We start from the raw sequence: 22,113 nt of genomic DNA on the forward strand, positions 1-22,113 counted from the left end.
AACCTGACAGCCCCCTTTCCATTTTAAACCCAGCACCCCAATGCATACCTTAAACCCAACACACCACTGTACATTTTGAATCCGACACCTCGACATATCTGGAATCCGATACCACTCCACACATTTTGAACCGGACACATCTCAAACCCGACACCCCTCCACACACGTCGAAACTGACACACCTTGAACCTGACACCCCTCCGCACATATTGAACCCAACACCCCAACACATGTTGAATCTGGTACCCCTCAACAAATTATGAAACTGACACATTTTGAACCCGACACACCACCACACATTTTAAACCCAGCACCCCTCCGCACAGTTTGTGTCCGACACCCCTCGCCACCCCTCATGACCATTTTGAACCTGACAGCCCTCCGCATACCTTGACGTAGTAGGTGACCAGGGCCTTGCGCAGGTCAAACACCTGGAGCATGGACACAGCGGAGTTGTCCGAGATGGAGTATCCCTCCAGGATGTACTTGGTGGCGGCCACCTGCCAGGCGAGCCAACGCTGGCCGAAGGCCGCATTGGCCGACAGCAGGTGTGGGAAGTGGCCTGGCTCGCAGCAGCAGCAGCCCTCGTCCTCCTCCACACCTTCGCTGATGGCCTCCACTTCGCGCTGCTGGCAGTAGGTGCCTGCAAGGTTCAGCAGCCTCGGCATCACCCCAAAGATGTCCCCCTCAAAGTTTCAAAGAAAATGTTAAAGGGACCATAAAAAGAATGCTGGCATTAGGGAACTGGATGATTCTCCTTTTCTGCATCCAGCTAACTTGTCAAAATGTCGCCCGTGCAAAATTTTTTTTTCCTCTTTCTATTTTGTTATTTTTATTGTACCCGACACACTACTGCACAGTTTGAACCTGACAAACCAACATACTGTAACATCCCGATAGGTAGCCCCCCTGAAATCGAGAGCAAATCAAGTGAAAATAAGGAGTGGGCTAACTTTTGGTGTACAGCCAAGAAAAGTTGAAAAAACAGTATTTTTAGGTCGTGTTTTCCTGCCAAACTTGTTATCACAGTGAAGGGCAATGAAGCAAAAGATGACTGTACTTCTCAGTCAGCAATGTTCGCTTATATCCCGCCACAGCTGCCTAGCCGCCTTTACGTCGAGGTCATCATTGGTCCGAACACTATGATTACTAGGAGTGGGCCATCTCATGGTGTTTAAAAGAAACTAGCAAATCAAGCTAAAAATAGGCTTCTATAGGTTTCCAGCTCAATGTGGAGAAAAAAGCAAAGGAAGCGAGAAAAAGAGACACACACTGCTGGTTTTTCCCTCTTTGTTCGGCTGGAAACATTCAGAGCATGTCGAACAAACCAGCTGAGCTCTAGGCAGTCACAACTAAAAATAGGGGTAGGGAATCTTTTGGGATATTAAGGTATGTTGAATTTGATACCCCTCCACACATTTTGAACATGTCATTTTTTTATACATTTTGAACCGGACGCCCCTTCACACATTTTTAACCCGACACCCCAACCTATAGCCACAAAAACTGATACCCACTTCATGTATTAGGAAAATATAATGTTTATTCCATACACTAATTGTTAATAAGATTAAATTGTTTTAATAATCTACAAGGTGTCTTTCTGAAAAATCTATGGGTTTTTGTTTTTTTTCACCGCAAAAATAAACTAAGTATTGCCAAACGCTCATTCTCCATCCAAATGTACCGTAGCGTTAGAGGTCCGAACCGGATGCCAAAGTTTCAGAACTAACTGTTACCTTATTCATAACTTATATAAGTACCTCTGCCATCCACTACCTACTATTCACCAACAAGGAGAGATCTAAAGGGGAGAACTCACCCCTGAACTCTAGTCCGCGCAGCTGGAAGGTGACTAGACCGTTGGCGAGCTCCACAATGTGCAGCAGGCAGTTGAGGTTGTCCGACGCGAGCACGAAGCAGTCGCCCTGGGTCACGCTGCCCCAGCGTCCCAGTGCAAGGTCCCCGTACAAGCTCTGCTGCAGCGAGCGTGTCAGGTGCTCGTAGAAGATAGAGTTGAGATTGTTGTCGTCCGAGCCTGCTCCCGGAGTAGAAGGAAAAGCCCAGTCTCAAGTTTTTAATACGAAAGCATTAACTGTCCCATGGAGCGAATCGACGTCATCAGCTTTGAAGCCGCGCCAAACGGCACCTATACTCCCCTGTCCCAATGGAGCGAAGAGAAACCGCAATCTGATGCATAGGCTCCCATTGGCTGGCGCTCGTCATCAAGGAACGAGGCTCCCATTGGCTCTCGCGTGGCATAGTTCCAAAAACACTCCACCAGACAAGCCCTTTCCATGGCGGCGCAGTGCACGTAGCGGCCCGGCCGTCGTAAGGGGGAGCGGTGGCCTCACAGCCCGCGCGGGCAAACTCCGGAGAGGCTGCACGTCCGAGCTCAGCGCGGCGCGGAACACATGCTTGGCTGTTGGCCGCTACCTGCCACTATGCTGCAGACGACTAAGTGAGCAGAAGAACGACATTCATGCTTTTGCATTCACAACTCATAAGAAGTACTTAGGTGTCCACAGAATTTTTGTGAACTAGACTGTGAGAACAATCGTTAATGAAGGAAGAAAAGGGGTCAGGCAACACTGAGGCGAAGAGAGAAGAAAAAAAAAAGATGGCAGTCTGGAAAGTGTGTGGTATTTGCTAATGTTGTTTTGTTAACTTGTAAGACTATGTTTCTTTAAAAAAAAAACTATGTTACTGGAAGAAAGACTCAACAAATCAATCATTGATAACTTAGAACTATAAAAAAAAACTGCTACAATCTTTCAAGAAATTAAAATTTATTGATTATTATGACAGTTGTGAGAGCTGCAACTGTCGGTGATAATCATAATACTACGGTTGTTAGGTAAATATAATAAAACTCCTAGTGAGCAAAGAGAGTTTCATGACCCAAATTTAATTCTTGGGTCTAGCAAACCATTTTAATTGCTATCAACAGAGACTGATTGATTACTATAACAGGCATGAAAGCCTGAACTATCACAGTAATGGTAGAATTATGGACAATAAATAGCACGAAAGACAGACAAGGGCATGAACACGCGGACGGGGCTAGCACTAACTTAAAACTGCTGTTTTAATGCATTTCCTTTTGCCACTTTCTTTTACAGCGAAGCTGTCTACGGCTAGGTTCTGGCGGATCGTCTCCGGCGACACACCGAGCAAGGACCAACAATTTTCAAATGGAAAGATGTATGCCCAACTTTATACTCCTCTCCACTGCCCTTTCCTGAGTCGTCTATACTCCTCGCCACGCACGGCGTCCCTCTCTCCTCCGACATAGCGCAATGCCGCACGCTTTTCGGCGGCCACCTGTGCAGCGCACCAGAGCCTGCGCCGTGATTGGTGTAGCCGCACAATAATAAAATGTCATTGTCTCTACCAGAGCGCCAGGCTTCCCTTCACGGGGTGGAAGGGCTCTCAATTTTTTGCTCATGTAATAATCTCGAAAACCATTTGCTAATAGAAATCTTGACCAGTACAGGAGAAAAGAAAGGGTTCTTTCTTTGGGAGCTGCACAGAACTTGCAGTACTACTGCACATGGCTCTTGTATACGCAAGCTTGGGAGATCAAGTTGGTTGATGATTAGTACCAATTCCTGTCCAAGTAAACCACTAATGTCGTCTCCATATTCTCGACACAACAGATATGAACTGACTACTTAAACCACTGGACAAATCTCCTTACCTGGATTCCGTTCAAGTTGGGAAGATAGCCTAGTGTTGGAATGGTCCACCCGCTTGGTGCTGAAACAAACCATTGAGGAAAAACTGGTGAATGAAATCCTTCAAGCTATCTATTGTTCATCTACAATTGTTTCATCGCTACAATAGAAGAATTATTCCTGATAAGTAGCTGCGACAAAGTAGAAAAAAAAGGAGCGCAGCAAAAGCTTTAATTTGTAAGACAGGCTTCAAACTTGAGTTGCAACCTATCATGTCTACATTAATGTGCCAATTCCAAACAGGTAAATTAGGACTAGGATTCCCTGTTTTCAAAGTTAATTTTTCGTGAAATTTGGAGCATGTTTTTTAAAGTTTATTTTTCGCGGAAAACACAGGCTTCATTGAAGTTTCTTTAATGCAAAAGCATTAATTAACTGTCCCACGGAGCGAGCCGGCGTCACCAGCATTGAAGCCGCGCCAAATGGCACCTTAAATCCTTTCTCCAAGTGAAGCCAGCTCCCAGCTATGAAAGCACGCGAAATGCCTAGCCAAACGGAACCTAGTTTCCCCGATCCCCAAAAAACGGAGTAAAGCTGATGGATTTTGGCTTTGGTCCCATTGGGAGGCGCACGTCGACGAGGCTCCCATTGGCCGCTGCGCGGCAGTTTTAACGACCGCCCCTCCATGGCACTGCGTGTCTGTCAGCGCGCCGCTAACACGAAACGTCCAAGGTCAGAGCAGCAATGAGAGGGCGCGCTCTGCTATCAACGCAAATACGCTGCAGACGAAATAAGGAAGCGGAAGAATGATGTGCATGCTTTTGCATTCACAACTCATAAGAAATGCTTCGGTGTACCTCAAGCCTTTTTTATTTCGACTCTCAATTCTCTGAAATTCCGAGATTAATTTTACTGTTTTCATTTTTTTTTTCATTAACAATACAAAATAAAGTGCATCCTGACACAAACATACCCTTAATTCGTAAAAACCCGCCTGTATCGAAGATACTTCTGCGGCTGCATTTGGCATTGGCATACTTGCCATTGGCAATACTAACTTTCCCGCAACAAATATTGACAAAGATATTGCTTCAATTAACGCCAATACTTTACCGGTGCACATCAGTAGAAAGCATGGAAGCTACAGCAGTCCTGCCCTCTACTATGAATTCTCAAGGTTTATTGCTTTCACCGTCCTAACAAAACAACCTTTCTGGCCTCTAAGAAGCGGAAATAGTATGCTCCAAACTGGAAACTGGAACAGTGGCTTTTGTCGTGACCCAGAAGTACAATGACCCGTTGCTCCGAACAAACTTTGACAAGATAAACAGTAAACCCTTTTATCAGTACTAGTCAGATATTTTAAAAAGGAATCTGGCCACTCCTCAGGATCACCGACCCCGTGCTCTCACAATATTCATTCGTAAAACACCATCCTTTTTGCTTTTTATGTTACCATTGTGACCTCAAAATCGCGGAGCTTTTTGGATAAATTCGAATTGACGAAAATTTTATCGGCGAGCGTTTTCCCCGAGTTTTTCGAATTCATTCCAAAAGACAGAACCTTAATTATGACACACATTACAAGTGCACAAAAGTCACACAAAGCAACTTTTAATATTTTCTAATGCACAGGTTGTGCTTCTCAACTAGTAAAGTTGAGAGCATAAAGTGTTGTTCAAAACCGCCATGCTTGTGAACGGTTAAAAAATACAGTGCGACTTATGTATGATAGACTCGGTGAAAGGATTTTACTACAATAAACATAATAAAAAAGCTAGCAAATTCAATATATATTTGACCACATTCTGGCATGAGTCCACTTACTATGACATGTTGCCAGTATACCAAACACAGTGATGTGATTGGCCTAAGCCATTTTGGAGCACCTTTTAGAGCAACCAAAACAGTGTTTTGGAGCAGCAAATGTGGACTTTGGAGCAGCCAAGACAGTGTTTTGGAGCAGCAAAAGTGGCTTTTGGAGCAGCCAAAACAGTGTTTCAGAGCAGAAAAAGTGACGTTTGGAGGATATATCCTTAGAAAAATTAATATTTGTTTTAAGGGCTGGACAAACGAAGGCCACTTGTGTTGTGTTGTGATGTGACGTGTTGGGGCGGAACTCGCTGCTTGTGTTTGTGGTGCTGAGACATCCCACAAGTATACAAAGCTGCAAGTGTTGCCGAAAAATTCCAAAAAAAAAACAACAACACTTGCTATCGTTTTACTGGTTCCCGACGTGGCAGATTTTTATAAAAAGTAAGCAAACCTAAAACAATGAATTGCAAGCATCCCGGCTGGTGCCTCTCGTGCAATCATGTTCACATGCACGTGAGGGCAACTTCGGCAGGCTTGCAGTTCCACGTGATTCGCCGCGCGAGCGGAGACAACGGCTGTTCGACCGAAACCGAAACCATGCTACCAACTGGTTCCCAAAATAGTATGCAAAATGTAACTGTCCAGCATACGACAATAAAAAGACCAGCGGCGCGTGCTTGCCAGGCCGGCAGGCGAGGTACAGGCTAAACACACAGGAAAAAAAGAACCTGAGAGTATTGATGCAAGACATTACGAATCAAGGTCAAAAAGCTTTTGGAGCGCTTTGTGCAACAACTGAACTCGAGACAAACAAGCGCGCTGTGTGGGTTCAGCGTGCAGACATTGCCTTCGTTGCTTTAGCTCACTTCTCGTCATCAACTTTCTTTCGCCGCGGATTTTTCACGTACCGGGGTCCCTCTCGAAAGAAAGCTCACCGAGAGAAACCTAGGTAATCAAAACTTCGCCAAGCATTAATTGAGTTAAAGAGGGATTTTTATAGCAGCGTATGATTTAAACAAGAGCAGGAATGTCGATGCGTTTCAGTTTAGAAAGCGCCATATCTGCAACGACGTGGGGACGGCAACACACGACGTCGCGCGACCACGGCGACTGTGGTCGCGCGAGCGCTTCAGCTCACAAAGTAACTCTCGCCACGCAAAAACGTGGTTTTGTTTCACAGCATGACGGCATGGCTGGAACCCGGCACACTAACGTCGGGGCGTCCGCACACGCACACGTCTATCGCTAGAAAAAAAGAAAAAAAAGAAAAAGGCGCGAGACGAGATTTCCGAGACAATGAGAGCGCGAAACGCAGGACGGGAAAAATCATGCAAGACCGAATAGACAATTGATGCAGGGTACTTTGTGTCGGGAGGCGTCTTGTGCCACCTAGCTCATGCATGCTCAATTACGGCTCTTAGTTTCGTTTTTAAAAGGTGACCAAGATTGCTCCTTTGGCTTGGCGCAGATTAGCCATATCTCTGTGAAATGTAGCAGGATGTAGCAGGGTTAGCCCCTTGGCGCAGTTTGGCGCAATTGGCGCATCAATCACATCACTGCAAACACATCTTGCATAGTAGACAGGTTTTCTGCAACTCAGTTGTATGTACTGTTTTTTTTTGCCTTTTCATAAGACTCTAACAACTGTAACTTGTAGCGGATCCTATTTAATGGATGTCTGTCCCCGGCAAAAAAAGGCAGGCACTCACTTGTAGTCTCTTTCCCAAAACTTGACGGGCCTCACGTAAGATGTGAAGAAAATGGCGCTTCCCAGCACGGGACTGAGCGGCGTCGACAGAATGGCCGATATAATGGCCTGCACAAACAACATGGCTGAATCTGGAGTCTAATGGTCAAGGAACCTGGTATCCAAAAGTCAAAGTTTTTACACTCTTAACAAATATTGATTGTGTGCTTCCTCTTGTAACAGAGAACAGATGTTAGATTTCGGACATGGAAAGTTTTGTGCGTGGATGATTTCCCAGCATGGCTTCTCAATAGATTTCAAGCTGGAGGGATGTATCATGAGAGAAACTGGGACTGACCCTGTATAATGGTTACTCCACTGTTGGTAAATGACCTTTCAATATTCAAGATGGTCCTTCAGAAACCGCTCTTTGGTTCAGACGTAACTAGAAGCGCTAGATAAGGATACGAGGCACACTGAACGGCTGGGCAAATGCGTGGAAGGCAGAGCCCCAGGTGATCTGCCACGGTGCAATGTAGGTGATGATGAAGCTCATCTTCAGCAACAGCTCATAAACCTGCAAAAAAAAAATTAATGTCAAGGTAGAGCTAATCGCGTGACAAAACACTGCCACAATTTTACCCTTCTTCGTCAATAAATGGTAAACGGTTGCACATTCTGTTCTTCCAAACTTATAACGCATGTTTTTAAAAACTAGAGATTGGAACAGGAGACCAAGGACAAAACTGAAAAACATTGCCAGAGTTGTCCTTGAAGAGTTTGTTTCAGTCTGCACAGTACTGTTCTTTACCCTCATCTTCAGACTGTTCACTTCATCAAGCAAAATTATTTTATCAAAAACAATGGGCAACGTCATGATGCACAATGAAACAATTTACATCACTTTATTTTCTTCTCAATTTCAAACTAACATAACCGAATACAGAAGTGCAGACAAGAGGTGGAAGCAAATCGGCAAATGGAAGTTGGCATGTGGCAAGAACCGAGACTACCTTTGAGAAGACAAAGAGGCAGCAGAAGTAGTTGACGAGGAACGGCTCCTTGGGTCCCCTGTAGTCGTAGCGGAAGAACAGGCTCGCAAACAGAAGCACCAGGAAGTGCTGCGAGGGGTCGTTGAAGGCGCTGCGCAGGCACTTCATGCTGCACACCACCAGCACCACGCAGCCGCCCCTGCACCAAGAAAGATATCCCAACGTCTTCATCATACCCGATAAGCTCAGAGACGCACACAATGTGCCTCAATTGAGCTGGGCACATGCTGTGTGTGTGACATCACCTGAGGTCAGTAGGTCACGTGACTTCAGGATGTATTGTAACACCGCGACATCATGACGTCCCTATGGGCTACATAGGCATGGTCTACATGTGAAAAATATGACAATGAAATTTGATGCTGGAATCTGGCACCGTAATCTGACGCTGAAATCGGACACTACAATCTGACAATGGAATGCAATGATCTTCTCATAGAAAACAAGCATATATGCACATTCTGTGGTAAAACGAAACATGCAATTGTCGAGCATCACCTGTCACGTCACAGCAAACGCAATTCGGTTGAAGACCGAGGTATCGTTCGTTATGCTAGATATTTAATTATTGCTTCAAGTAAAAGGAATGAGTGAATTCCACATACGTGGGGTACGAGATAACAAGGTTTATTTCCAAACAAATTCAGAAGGTGTGCTTGAGTTTGTTAGTCAGTTCCATTATCCAAGTTTTCTGACTGCCGTCTCCAACGCATTCCAAACTGTCCGACAGTCAGAGAAAGTATTTCACAATAAATGCATAGTGACGAATAAAAAAAACATGTATATTAAATGTACTGGACAAGAAAAGAATAAGAATGACAAAATATGAGCATTTATATTAAAAAAAACACTGCACTATGAAATATAACAACGCCACAAGGAACAGGCTGAAGCTCGTATAGCCGATACAATCACACTTGACAGAACGCCGCTAAAAATCTCAGTCATATACCTGTAAGCTGCCTTCATGTTGTTGTTTTTTTTTGTGGAAATTGAGGCATCGATTGTGAGTATTTTTTTGGCTACATCGGAACTGACAAATAATTTGCTGAAAGGTCTTCTTCGGAGGTTTTCGTTTTTTTATATGTGTGAAAACAAGAACACTTAGGTATATATAAATTAGGAAGCTACAAAACTCCCCCGATTATACTGAGGATACTCACGCGACTCCGAAGCGCTGGATGACGTCCGGCGTGCTCACGCTGAGAGCACTCAGGAACAGGAGTGGGTAGATGAAGTTCTTTTCCACAAACCACATCCAGACCTGCACCTTCTCAAACCACATCACCTTGGCAGGCTCTGACAAAAAAAAAAGATTCCAACAAAACACAACTAGAACATTTTGCAAGTACAGTAGACTCTCACTAATTCAAACTCCAGGAAGCCACAAACTTTGTTTTTATTATCAGAAGTTGTGAATTATAAAAAATTCATCTAAATACGATGCAGGATAAAATTATGATTTGCCATATGAATGGCTACACATAGGAAGCAGATATTTGATGATTACCTCTACATAGGCCTACAGATCATAAGCAGGTGTGCCACACACAAAACATTTGCAAAATGTAGGACATAAGTTTAATTATCTCTCAAAAATTTGTTCATCGTGGACTGCTTAGACAGCACGTCAAAGCTCAAAACAAAATTAAGTTTGTACATCGGGCCAAGAAGTTGTCTAGTGTGGACTATAAGGAAGGGGACACATGAGTGATGAAAACGTGCATCGCACGGCAGTTTTCATAGCAACTTGCGCGGAAACTGTGACGTGGACCTATGCCATGCTGCCACGTCACAGCGTCTGCGCAAGTTGCTACAAAAATCTCCGTGTGGTGCCCGTTTTCATAGCTCGTGTGGGCCCTGCCTGAGCCCCAGGGGGCATCGGTGGCCGAGTGGTGTTGCGCACACCATCTCACAGCATGTGGAGCGAAAGCTCGTGCTGCAGAACCCAGGGATCCTGGGTTCAATCCCCACCCCTGCCCGTTTTGATCTGATGATCATTGTACCGGCGTGCAGTCATGTATCACTACTGCGTGCTGCACGTTAAAGACCCCAGGCTAGCGGTTGCCCTACACTGGCTAAATTGCTCATCTACAATGACTGAACCGTCGCATCTTTGAAATGGCTGACCAGCTACACGCTGTATAAATATTCCTACAACCCCGATAACTTTTGCTTGAGCCCCGTTAAGTGCCCTTCTCACCGAGCACCGGTGTACTGCGGAGAAGCAACACCCGCAGAAGCAAGCTCTGCGGGTGTTGCTTCTCTGCAGTGTACTGGTGTTCAGAAAGAAGCGCACTCAACGCGGCCGCGAGAACCAAAAGAATGAATTGCACGAAAACTCCGTTTGAATTTAAGCGGCTTATGAACACATAAATAAAAACATAGAGAGACAACCAAAGTTTTGAAATTTGTTTAAGTTAACCAGAAGTACAAAATGTCCAAGTTTGAATTATCGCGAGCCTACTTATGTCGGTATGTCGGTGCTGGAAGGTAAAAGATGTCTGCTAAACGAGAACATACACAGATTGACATCCTTTAAAGAATTAATTTTATTTAATTTAAGATTTAATTTTGGAATTTTGAACTCACTTTTGGAGAAGAAAGATTCTTTTAACCTTTAATTTTGTTCAGTCAGCTCAAGCACATTCCAAGAAATGGATCACATACAAGGCATCTATCTCTCATAAACGAAAATAAACATAGAACCCAGCAGAAGGACTTTCCCTCCCCGTGTCACCTGTCGCTCATAATTTTGCTGTTTACTCAACGAGAGTCAAATATGTCCTCTTGCTATAATTCCTGACATGCGCAGTGAGGACACGAGCTCGGACCGAAGGCTCACACAGCACTCGTGTGATGCTTTATCATTACAAGAGTGCACTGTCGGAAACATGCAGGAGCCATATGTGCAGGGTGTTTTTTTCGGATTCACAGATATGTTTAAAAAAAAGCCACAAAAGCTACAGTAACTCAGTTTGTGCAGGCGAGTTATGCGTCCAGGGGGACATAATACGGGGGGGCTAATTGTCACGATAAGTCAAATAATTACCTATAATTTATTAATTGACTTTTTATTGAGGAAAAGAAACATATGGTTTTTATCAGAAACTTGCTGGGCATCATCAAAAACCACTAAATCAGTCAATTTGAGAAAGATTCGGAGCATGTGAGCAGTGCGGTGGTGCACTAAAGCTTCCACTGCCGAAACAGCTGAAATGCTGGAGGTACGAAAAAGTAGGGGATAACACCACCGTGCGCTTCTCATCCTGGTTTTTGCAGCGCCAACCTAGAGCTTGTTGCACGCGCAGTAACTTTAGCGCAACACCACACTCCCCATGCGCTCCAAATCATTTTAAAATTCACTTATTTAGTGGTTTTCGACAAGGCTCAGCCAGTTAGTTTCTATTTGAAACCATCTATATTTCCACTAATTAAAAAGTTTATTTACAAATTGTAGTTACTTATTCTACTTACCCTGACAATTAGCCCCCCATACAAAGTCCCCCTGGCCATATATAACTCACCTCCACAGATTGCATTAGTATAGCTTTCTCATCCTTTCTAAAAAAACAATCTGTAAAGCCTCAGAGAAAACCAAAAGCAACTGCATCTCCACGTGGTGAATGATGTTGATTGGGGCGAAGCTCTGGTGGTGCTTGTCTGCGTAGACGGTGAGCCGCAGCATGCCGAGCCTTTCGTTCGTTTTCATCCATGTCACGCTGTGGTCAAATGCTCAAATGCGTATATAACCACGTTCCCATACCACACATTCTCGATGAAAACGAATGAAAGGCTCGGCATGCTGCGGCTCACCGTCTAAGCAGACAAGCACCACCAGAGCTTTGCCCCAATCAACATCATTCACCACGTGGAGATGCGGTTGTTTTTTTTTTCCTCCATGAGCACGGATGCACGTGCACCCGACGGCGGACGGACATACGGATATGGCTAGCCCCTAAGGAGCTTCGCCCCTAAAAACAACGTAGAATGACACATTCTCCGTTTAAACGGCTGACGGGCACTCGCTACCCAGGGACCACCCCCAGGCACCAGAGTTGCAAATGAGGGTGCTCCGACTGACCCCTGACTTCAAACTGCTGGTGCTCGTTGGACTTGAGGATGGGGTGGGAGCAGCACAGCCAGGGCAGCTGCTTGCGAAGCTGCGGCATGCAGTAGTGCAGCACTAGGCCCCAGCCCATGGCTGTCAGGTGGAGCACCACCTCCAGGTACGGCTGCACAGCAGGGGGCACACCAGGGCTCACCAAACGTGGCACAACCACAGGTAGGGGTACAGTCCATTTTTCGGGTAATGTGAATGCCACCGGTTGGAAGGTAGAAATTAATTAACTGATTAGTCAGTTGAGTTGAACTCCAAACATCATGCCTAAAAGGAAACCAACACTAGATTTTTGCTTTTGAACTTTTATAAACATAACCAGCATAGTGCAGTCTCATTGAAAACTGCACATTATGCCACAAAAAATAAAATCTGGAAAACATTTTGAAGAATAGAATTATCAATTATTATTTAGGTTCATGGCGAAAAACAGCACGACTGGGACGAGGACCAAGAAGAGAGGTACACTGGACAAGCGCCGACTAGCAACTAAAATGTTATTGGAACAGAAAAATGAAAAGTTCAGCTGCTAGTCAGTGCTTGTCCAGTGTATCTCTCTTCATTGTCCTTTTCCCAGTCGCACTGTTTTTCACTATCAACTCCTACCAACTTGCCCAAAATGTCTTCTAATAAATTATGTAGGTCTCATAATCATGCTGGACAACAATACATGAAATGCTAAAGTGGTTTATCATAGGAGACAAAGGTGCCACCTCCAAAAATTAATAAAAGCGCACCCAACTTTTCCCAGCTCAAAACCTGGTTATTAATCAGTTAAAAACTTAATTGTGATTTGCACATTAATCCGAATCAGGGGTTCTCAAACTGGGTTCTGCAAAACACAGGGGTTCCGCGAGCTGGTCTGATGAGTTCTGCGGGCACCCAAATCGCAGTGCTCCCCCCCCTCGATTAACTTTCCACAGTCTGAGTAGGCGTCGCGGACAAGGCAACCTCACCCTTCGCACTAATATGTATATATATTTTACATTGTGCCCCAGGTTAACCCTTCTGCTGTCTTATTCTTTCTGTAATACTCCATCTTGTCTTCTTCTGAAAGTGCTCTTGTTGACTATCAATACCTTTATTATTGAGAAAGCATTAACTGCCCCATGGAGCGAGCCAGTGTCATCAGTTTGAAGTGCAAAAACGGCACCTTAGATCCTTTCTCCAAGTGAAGCCAGCTCCCAGCTATGAAGCCATGCGAAAAGTCTAGACAAAGGCACGGTAGTTTCCCCCATTCCAAAGGAGCGGAGTAAAGCTGATGGATTTTCGGCTTCAGTCCCATTGGCTGGCACGCGTTGACGAGGCTCCCATTGGCCGCTGAGCGTCAGTTTCAACGACCGCTTACCCCACGGCGCTGCGTGTCCGGCAGTACGCCGTTAACATGGAGCATCCAAGGTCAGCGCGCCGAGGAGCACGCGCGTGCTGACCGGCGATGAAAAATATGCAGCAGACGAAATAAGGGGGCAGAAGAATGACGTGCATGCTTTCGCATTCACAACTCATAAGAAGTGCTTAGGCGTACCTTGAGCCTGTTTTTGCCCAGTGTGATCAGTTGGCAACAGGGGGGGTTCCATGGGACTTTTTGAGGCTTGCTGGGATTCCCAGGGACGAAAAAGTTTGAGAACCCCTGATCTAGGTATTAAATAAATTACCTGGCCCTAATTTAGGTCTTAGCAAAACGAAAGCCTTAACGTGACTTTTTCCTACCTGCAACGCAGAAAACATGGTGCTGACATGGACTGCAAACGCTAGGACAGCGATGAAGACGCAGTGAATGGCGTCCGTCCTCAGTCTTGCCCTCTGAAATCAGCAGCAGCAGAAATTGAGAATTAAGAGCACGGTAATGTTTACAAAAAAAAAAAAAAAAAAAGATATATATATATATAATGCAAAGGTTCAAGCAAGCTGGACAAGCTGGATTATAACAATAATATTTCCTGGAGGAGGAAAACAAGGACACCAAAGGACAAACACAAATCTCCAAACACAACTAGGTGACTAGTGTGCGACTGAAAAAAGTCGCGCACCAGTCACCTAGCTGTGTTTGAAGATTTGTGCTTGTTCTTTGTCCCCCTTGTTTCCCTTTTCCAGGGATTATTATCAATACCATACATCGATTATTTATTTATTTATTTATTTATTCAAATACCTCGCTTGTACAAAAACCTCGAATGTAAAAAACAACATTTGGAGAAAATCAAAATTGAGGCAAAAACCATAGAAAGTTTAGCAGAACAAAAACACACATGAATCAATAATCAATCAAATCAATCAGTCACCAAAACAAAAACACACATGAATCAATAATCAATCAAATCAATCAGTCACCAAAACAAAAACACACATCCATCAATAACAAATCAAACAGTAGAAACCTAAAGGACTACTAGTAAGAGCAAGACCATGTGGGCGACATATTTGCATTATTGTTTCTACATGAGTGGACAAAACTTTTTTTGAGAAGAGGTGGGGATTCATGACGTGGGGGAGGGAGAGGAGTGGCGGGGGTGGGGGTTGGGGGGGGATGGATCATTTGGCATGTGTGTGCTTGCTTGAGCCCCCCTCTGCCTATGCCCCTGCAGCCCTCTGACGGACATCTCAACGTTTCCTAGCGGTGAAAGAAAGGTCACTCACAAAGGTCTTCTCCAGCTTTGCCGGCAAGGGGTCAACGTGTTCTGTGGCCCCCACTTCAGTGGCCCCCTTGGGGACTTTCTCTGCCCAGATCTGTCGTTTCACCAGGTTCCTGCCGACAAAAGTCAATGTCGCTATGTCATTCCAGTGTCGTGCCAAGCAGCCACCAAGATATTGGAGTAAAGGCTGGTTCCCACACATGCTTACAACAGGGCGCCCTGGTAATCTCTCACGACGACAAAACAGACTGGGGCCAGCTTTCGGGTAGCCATTATTCCAGGCTTCCTTTCCTTTCAACACTTTTCTCTCTCTCTCTCTCTCGGGTAGCCATGGAATACTTGTAATTTCCGTATATCCCTATATTTTTCACGCATCATTCTTTCTTAATTGGCCTGAAAAGCTTTTGACAATGCTACGAACAACCTCATATATAGCATATAAATTTGATCTCGCAAATATTGCAAAACCTGCGCTTTATTGAAATACAGTTGCAGGGTCACCTCATAGATGGCGCCAGCGTGCTCTCTCGTCATAAGAGATTGTAAGAACTTCGTCATAGGCAAATGCAGGTGTGTCAAACAGCCTTAAGAGGTGCAACCGTCATCTTTTACTAAGAAGAGGTGGTGCTCTATACCGCTGAGCTACAACCCACGTGAACGGTGAGGATGTACTATTCTAGTTTTCTTCTGTCGCTGATCGTACCTGGCTCCTCGTTCAAGTCTAATGTTTATTTTATCCGATTTTTTATTTTTCTTTGTGTGCCAGTAATGCACACAATAAGAGGATTTCAGTGTAGCAGCCCGCTGGACGCCAGGTCCTGCATACAAGCACACCAGTGCTTTCGCGTGCCTGCATATGTAACATGTTTATGATCTGAATAAAATTTCTTCTTCTTATTAATATTATTATTTGTTTTAAGCTACAACAGAGCCAGCCACTTATAACAAGCTCTAAAAGCTTAGTAATGTGTTAGTTACACGAGGAGTATGCTATAAGTAAAGTTCCGTGTATTCGGATAAAACCGAAAAAACTCAGAAAAACAATCACCGGTAAAGTTTTCATCGATTTAGATTTATCCGTAAAACTGAATTTCGAGGTCACAATGGTAAAACAAAAAGCAAAAATGACAGTATCGTACGAATATAGTTTGTCGAGCACACAGTTAGCTATCCTGAAAAAAGGCCAGTTCATTTTTTTTTTTTCATCTTGGGTCTATGACAAAATGGAGTTTTTCGTTTATTTCGTCAAAGTTTGTACAGTACAATGGGTCAATGCACTTCTGAGCCACGACAAAAGTCACTGTTCCGGTTTCCAGTTTGGACCATACTATTTGTGCTTCTTAGATAGAAGAAGAGTTGTGTTTCTGTTGTTTCTATAACAGTAAACAAAAATGTAGATTTTAGTAAAGGGTAGCTGGAGCTTTCATGCTTCCCAATGATTACATTAAGGAGTTTGGCTATTTCCAAGTACTGATGTTTATTGAAGCAACACTTGCATGCAAGATTTGTCGTAGGACAATTAGCAATCCGAATAGCAAGGGCGATTGGGAGTACTAACTTTTATCAACTTATGTTTTTGTCTAGAAATTATTTTGAATTTTGAAAAATTCGCACGAAAGCAGAGTTTAACTCTAAATTTGAGAGACCTGGGAATCAAACAAAAATAAACTTCAAAGAACCCCGAATTTCCAGCAAAAATAAACTCCGAAAAACACCCTCTGAATTTCACAAAAAATAAACTTCAAAAACGCGGAAACCTAGTTATAAGTAAAATAGCATTTCCACGTGATGAGCCTTGCTCAAAATTTGTTGTTCCCTTCATATGTGTTTGCTAGGATGGAAGCTTGTTAAGAGTGAACTAGCATTTGCACATGATAACCCTCGCTCTAAACATTTTGTTTCCTTCATATGTGTTTGTTAAAACAAAGGCTCGTCACAAGCAAAATTCAATTTACACATGATAAGCCTTCCTTAAAGATAGTTTTCATTGAAATGTTTTTTGCAAAAAGGTAAATTTGAATTTACATGTAGCCTTGCTTAAAATTTGGTAGCTCCATATATGTTCACTACTATGCTAAAAGTTTGTTGAAGGTGGACATGTTACAAGAGGGCGGCACAGTACACTGCTCTGAGACAAGCTCCTACGGCAGCTCTCCAGGCTGGTCTTAAGAATCAGAACAAAGAGACCAAAGATAGAAATGAGCCAACCCCGATTCAGCTCACCAGAGAATGGTGGGGTCGCTGGCACTCCTGCTGAGGAGGTAGCACGAGCTCACCAGCAAGCCACAAAAAAGCGAGAACATGATGTGCTGCGACGGAATGTGCCCCTCCTGTAGGGAGACACGCATCTCTCGGTTTAGACAAGTCTAAGGCCGTTGGGAAAGAACTCGATTCCATACCACACTAGAGAAACGCACCTCAAGCCCAAAACCGTCAGTCGATGTCGAAGGCGATCAATCTTGCATTTGTGCTGATGTTCCACACACCGTGCGAAAATTAACATTGCATTCCAACCTTGCCGAAACAAAGTTCTCGAATTTGGAGAGGTTTAAAAATAATTTGTAGCTTTTGAAACTTCTGCCGCCTCTGTACCTAGCCCCTCTATTGTTAGACCTATGAATGGTCTGCATAAAACTAGCCACGTAAGGCATCCAATTGCAATTCACTAGGGATGTGGATGACTAGAGGGGAGTAATGCCCAGTCCAAAATTTGAAGGACGATTTTACGTGAGGAGAAAGAAAAAAAGGAGCTCCTATTTTCAAGCTACGCTGTTTACTCACAATTGATCCAATCTGTGTGGTGGCCCAAAGGTAATATTAGAGAAATGCCATAGACCGTAAGTAGAGTTCCATGTTTTCGGATAAATCCGAAAAACTCGGAAAAAACTCCGCCGATAAAATTCTCGTCAATTTGGATTTATCCAATAAACTTCAAATTTCAATGTATCAATGCCAAAAAAAAAATGACAATATTATTTTAATTTAGTTTGGTGAGCGCACAGGGTCAATGGTCATGAGAAAAGGCCACCCCAGTTTTCTTCAAATCTCGCACCATTGACAAAAGGAATCTGCTGCTTTTCTCGTCAAAGTTCGATCAGGGGGGCTATGCAAGACAGTGGGACGAAAGAAACGGGACATCGCCGCCTGCTGCTGTGTCCCGGTCTGTTCATCCCGCCTCGTCCCACCGTCTTGCATAGCCCACCCCCAGGACAACAGGTCATTGAACTTGTGGGTCATGACAGAAACCACTGTTCCGGTTTCCAGTTTGTGCCATATTATTTATGCTTCTTAGAAAAAGGAGGGGTTGTGTTTCCTGAACATTGAAAGCTATGATCCCTAGCGGTTTCAAAGAAAAGGGAAGAGGGGGTGGGCAGTTGAAGCTATTAGTACATCCTTTACGAGATACTGTACCCTACAGATTCCCGGTGTATAGTGCTGAGGGGTAGGATGGGATGAATACGAGCTCTCCAGCCACTAGCTCCAGGAGTTTATTGATTTTAAGGGGGGACAGAAACCTAAATTTTAAACTTTTCTTTTTAATTCTTTTTTCAATTTTGAGGTTTTTGGTTTTAGAAACCAATTTTACACCCTTACACTAAATCCGATAGTCATACGTCCAATAGTTACGTCGATATAAAATATTTTCACCACATTGTGAGGCAGTAACAAAGTAAAAGAGTTCTATGTTTGAATGCATTTTTCTCAGTTCCACTTTTTGCTGCAAATTTCACACGAAGGAATATTTTGTTCGAAGGGGAAAGTATTCTGATACCACAGTCAACATGTTTCTAAACTGAAATTTACTGGGGAATCGGGCTATCTACTTTAATTTGTTTTAAGATGAAGTCCTCAGTGATAAAAAAAACCAAGTTTTCAAAAATTGACAGAGGACAGATATGCATCTCATATTTTGAGGTAATAACTCTTCCTGAAATATTTACATTTGAGTTATTAAAACTAGATAGCCCAAAGTCCCACATCCTCCACTTTATACTCAAGCAGCCAAAATGGTGCTTAATAGCTTCATTTGCATATCATAGATTTCTTAACAAAGAGTGACACATCAACATATATGTAGGTATGAAAATTTGTCCTATAGAGCTGAAAGTTTGCACGGTACACTTACATCTAAAGTTTAATCTCCACTGCAAATTTCATTCCGATCACGTGAGTAGTTCAGAAGTTCGACCTCTAGCCAGTGTCCCCCCTTAAGCTATCGACGTTTATCGAAGCAACACTCCTACACTCCTGTGCAACTTTCATCGTAGGACAAGTTAGTATTGCCAATGGCAATGGCACCAATGCCAAATCCAGCTGAAGAAATAATAATTGATACAAGTGCGCTCTTTGGAATCTAGAAAACGTTTACAACGAGATATTATTCATTTAAATTTTATTTTTGAAAAATGGCGAAAACTACAAAATTAAGCTTCGAATTTCGGAAAATTTGGAATTAAACAAAAATAAACTCCGATAAACTCAGAATTTCCAGCAAGAAATAAACTCTGAAAAATTTAACGAAAAATTAACTCTGAATACACGGAATAGCAACTACTATAAGCAATTTATTTTTTCCCTTACGAGGCTCCTGCATTTTATTAAAAACTTCAACAATGGTCTATCTCTGCCATAATAAAAAAAAAAAAACAGTAGAAAAGCAATCGCCTTCTTTTAATTATCGCAGGAGCTAGGCTTACATTGTATGAATATCGACAAAAATTGCTGCCCTTCTTTGAGGTAGGACCAACTTTTTAGGGCAAGTTAATCATGTGATAGTTACAGCTTGAAGGCTTACAGAGTCTAATATATGCGGTTCATTAAAATGCCCACCAATCTATCTGACCACCACTGAAGAGGCTATAAAATATACAGCAATGTTCCAATCACACCTTGAGAGCGACATATGCAACACCAGACAGGAAGACCACGAATGCCAGACTCCTGGAGATGCAGTAGACCGCAGAGACCAAACCAGTCGTAGCTGTGGACAGAGAGAATCACACACACACATACAATTAAATGTGTGAAAAAAAAAAAAGTGCATCCGTGACGGTAAATTCTGCAATATTTTACGGAGACGTTTTACCGCCAAAAAAGGGGCATGCAGATGCATCGTGTTTTGTAAACTGCAGAATTGGTTGCAGGAGTAATTTAGACTGGAGCAAGTGCCTACCCCCGAATTTTGTCATAATTATGATCTTGGATGAACCCTAATTGGGTAGTTTACAGTACACTGTAGACCGCATATAAAGTATGTCGCGAGAGTCGAGAAAATCCGCACTATAAGCGGTACCGCGGCATAACCAAAACATCAATTTTTCAAGCCAAAATACATGCCATCAGACAACTTACCTTTGTAAAAGAATTTATTTTACGTTAGATGAAAAATAAAGCTTAGTTTGAGGAAAGTCTTTATTTCACCAGACTAGTACACTTCTCTCTCAAGTGTGTCACACATTTTGAAAGAAGTGAGCGACTTTTGCCTGGTGCAGCCTTTTAACGGCGTCGCGGGTTGCGGATGGACATAGCGAGCGTTCGGAATTTCTAACCCTAATCACTTTTCTCCGGCAATGGAAACGCGTGAAAATTCGCGTCCTTTATACGGTACGCGCCAGTAATAGCTTCAACTTGGGCACAGGCATGAAATGCTCCAAATAAAAAATCCGGGCGACGTTCGAAAACACAAATGCTTAGAAAGCACCACTGTAGTCGAAGTAAACAAACACGACGACACGGGCGTTTCTGCCGTCTTGAGAGTGCCGCCACAACATCACCGCACGAGTAGGTGAATCTTCCCTTCTAGTACGTGCTGGGTTATCAAAACGACACACGAGGAAAATTCACAGTCAAGGATAGCGCTTTTACGTGGAACGATGAGCTTCTACCACGCCGTCTACGTTGACGATCAAAACCGACGCCATGTTTCCGGATAGAAGCAGCCGGCCGGCCGGTCCGCGACAGGCATGCAATGCGCGCGAACACTTCTCCTCGACCTGCGATTGGTTTGTCGTTGCGGTTGTTTCCAACATTTCCAACGCAGCGGAGGGATGCACACAAGTGTACGACACGTGCCTGTGTCCCTCCGTCGCTACGGCAACTGAAGCCTCCCTCTTCGCTTCTCCCCGCTTCTTCGAGCAACCTCTTTGCCCCGCGAGTGCCGCTTGTGGCTCGTGCCGTTATCTAGTGTCGCACAGGGAAGCGTGTTCTCTGCGTCGGTCAGTCGGCGCGGTCGTCGGGCTGTTCCGAAAACCATACTATAACCGGTATTTCCCTTCGTGCGCCTGCATTTTAAGCGGTATGTAATTACATGGAGTTCTATTGGAGGCGGACCGGTGGTTTAAAAAAACTGCATTATACCCGGTCCTGCACTATAAGCGGTTACGTTGTAAGTGGTCTATACTGTAATTAGGAGGCAAGCACATGTTTTGAAGGATCCACACCAAAAAGAAAACTAAAGCTAAAGACAGATGAAAAAAAAAAAAGAAACATAAATGTCATGAAAAACAAAATTATTGCAAATGACCACTCAAAGTGTGCTGCGATTGACAGCGATAGGTGCTGCGATGTGCAAAGGCACGTTGAGGGAAATTTGCCTTCAGCCAGGGGGCTGTACAATGCTTGCAATGGGTTCCTCGCTTTCAGTTTAACTGATGTAGGAGACATGTGAGAGGAGATGTGTGCTTTGATGGAACGATTGTGCGAGGTGTTGCGTGTGTTGAAAAAGGACCCAGAGAAAGGTCTCCAAAGTGTGATGAACTTGCCTGAGCCCCCGAAGAGATTCATGTCCACTTGTTCGAGCAGATAGATGACGAAGGTGTTGATCTGAGGAAGCAGTCCGAGGCTGAAGGTCAGCGGGAATGCCAGAATAAACACTGTGGAAGGAAAAAAAAAGAAAGGTAAAACGAGAACGGACGAAGAAGAAAATAAATAACATATGAAGAGGTTGGCAGCCTCGAAACGGATATATCCGCAGATGCAGAAAGTCCTCGAGGCTGGTTCACACATTCGTGAGCGCTTACGACCGAGTGCCTTAAAACCTCTTGAGATCTCTTTTGACGAGGGCACACAGTGGCGCCATCGGTCGGGTGGCTGTGGAATGCTTGGCATTTCGGTATAATAATGCGTCTGC

At 43.8% G+C, this 22,113-nt stretch overlaps 1 protein-coding gene across 2 annotated transcripts in view; it reads right to left on the reverse strand.

Annotated features, from left to right (window-relative positions):
* LOC120842421 (pecanex-like protein 1) overlaps window positions 1-22,113 on the reverse strand; it is a 79,206-nt gene that overhangs the window by 12,076 nt on the left and 45,017 nt on the right. For both annotated transcript variants that reach the window (XM_042293261.1, XM_040213531.2), the window contains exons 23-35: window positions 21,746-21,856; window positions 19,874-19,965; window positions 17,208-17,314; window positions 14,989-15,097; window positions 14,062-14,154; window positions 12,316-12,466; window positions 9,395-9,530; window positions 8,193-8,370; window positions 7,648-7,756; window positions 7,202-7,331; window positions 3,701-3,759; window positions 1,823-2,038; window positions 390-643 (exon numbers count right to left, since the gene is read on the reverse strand). In XM_042293261.1, coding sequence (XP_042149195.1) covers window positions 390-643; window positions 1,823-2,038; window positions 3,701-3,759; window positions 7,202-7,331; window positions 7,648-7,756; window positions 8,193-8,370; window positions 9,395-9,530; window positions 12,316-12,466; window positions 14,062-14,154; window positions 14,989-15,097; window positions 17,208-17,314; window positions 19,874-19,965; window positions 21,746-21,856 — 1,745 coding nt within the window. The remainder of the gene's footprint in view (window positions 1-389; window positions 644-1,822; window positions 2,039-3,700; window positions 3,760-7,201; window positions 7,332-7,647; window positions 7,757-8,192; window positions 8,371-9,394; window positions 9,531-12,315; window positions 12,467-14,061; window positions 14,155-14,988; window positions 15,098-17,207; window positions 17,315-19,873; window positions 19,966-21,745; window positions 21,857-22,113) is intronic.

The sequence above is a fragment of the Ixodes scapularis genome, unplaced genomic scaffold, assembly GCF_016920785.2.
Source record: "Ixodes scapularis isolate PalLabHiFi unplaced genomic scaffold, ASM1692078v2 PGA_scaffold4__175_contigs__length_147842914, whole genome shotgun sequence".
Classification (NCBI taxonomy): Eukaryota; Metazoa; Arthropoda; class Arachnida; order Ixodida; family Ixodidae; genus Ixodes; species Ixodes scapularis.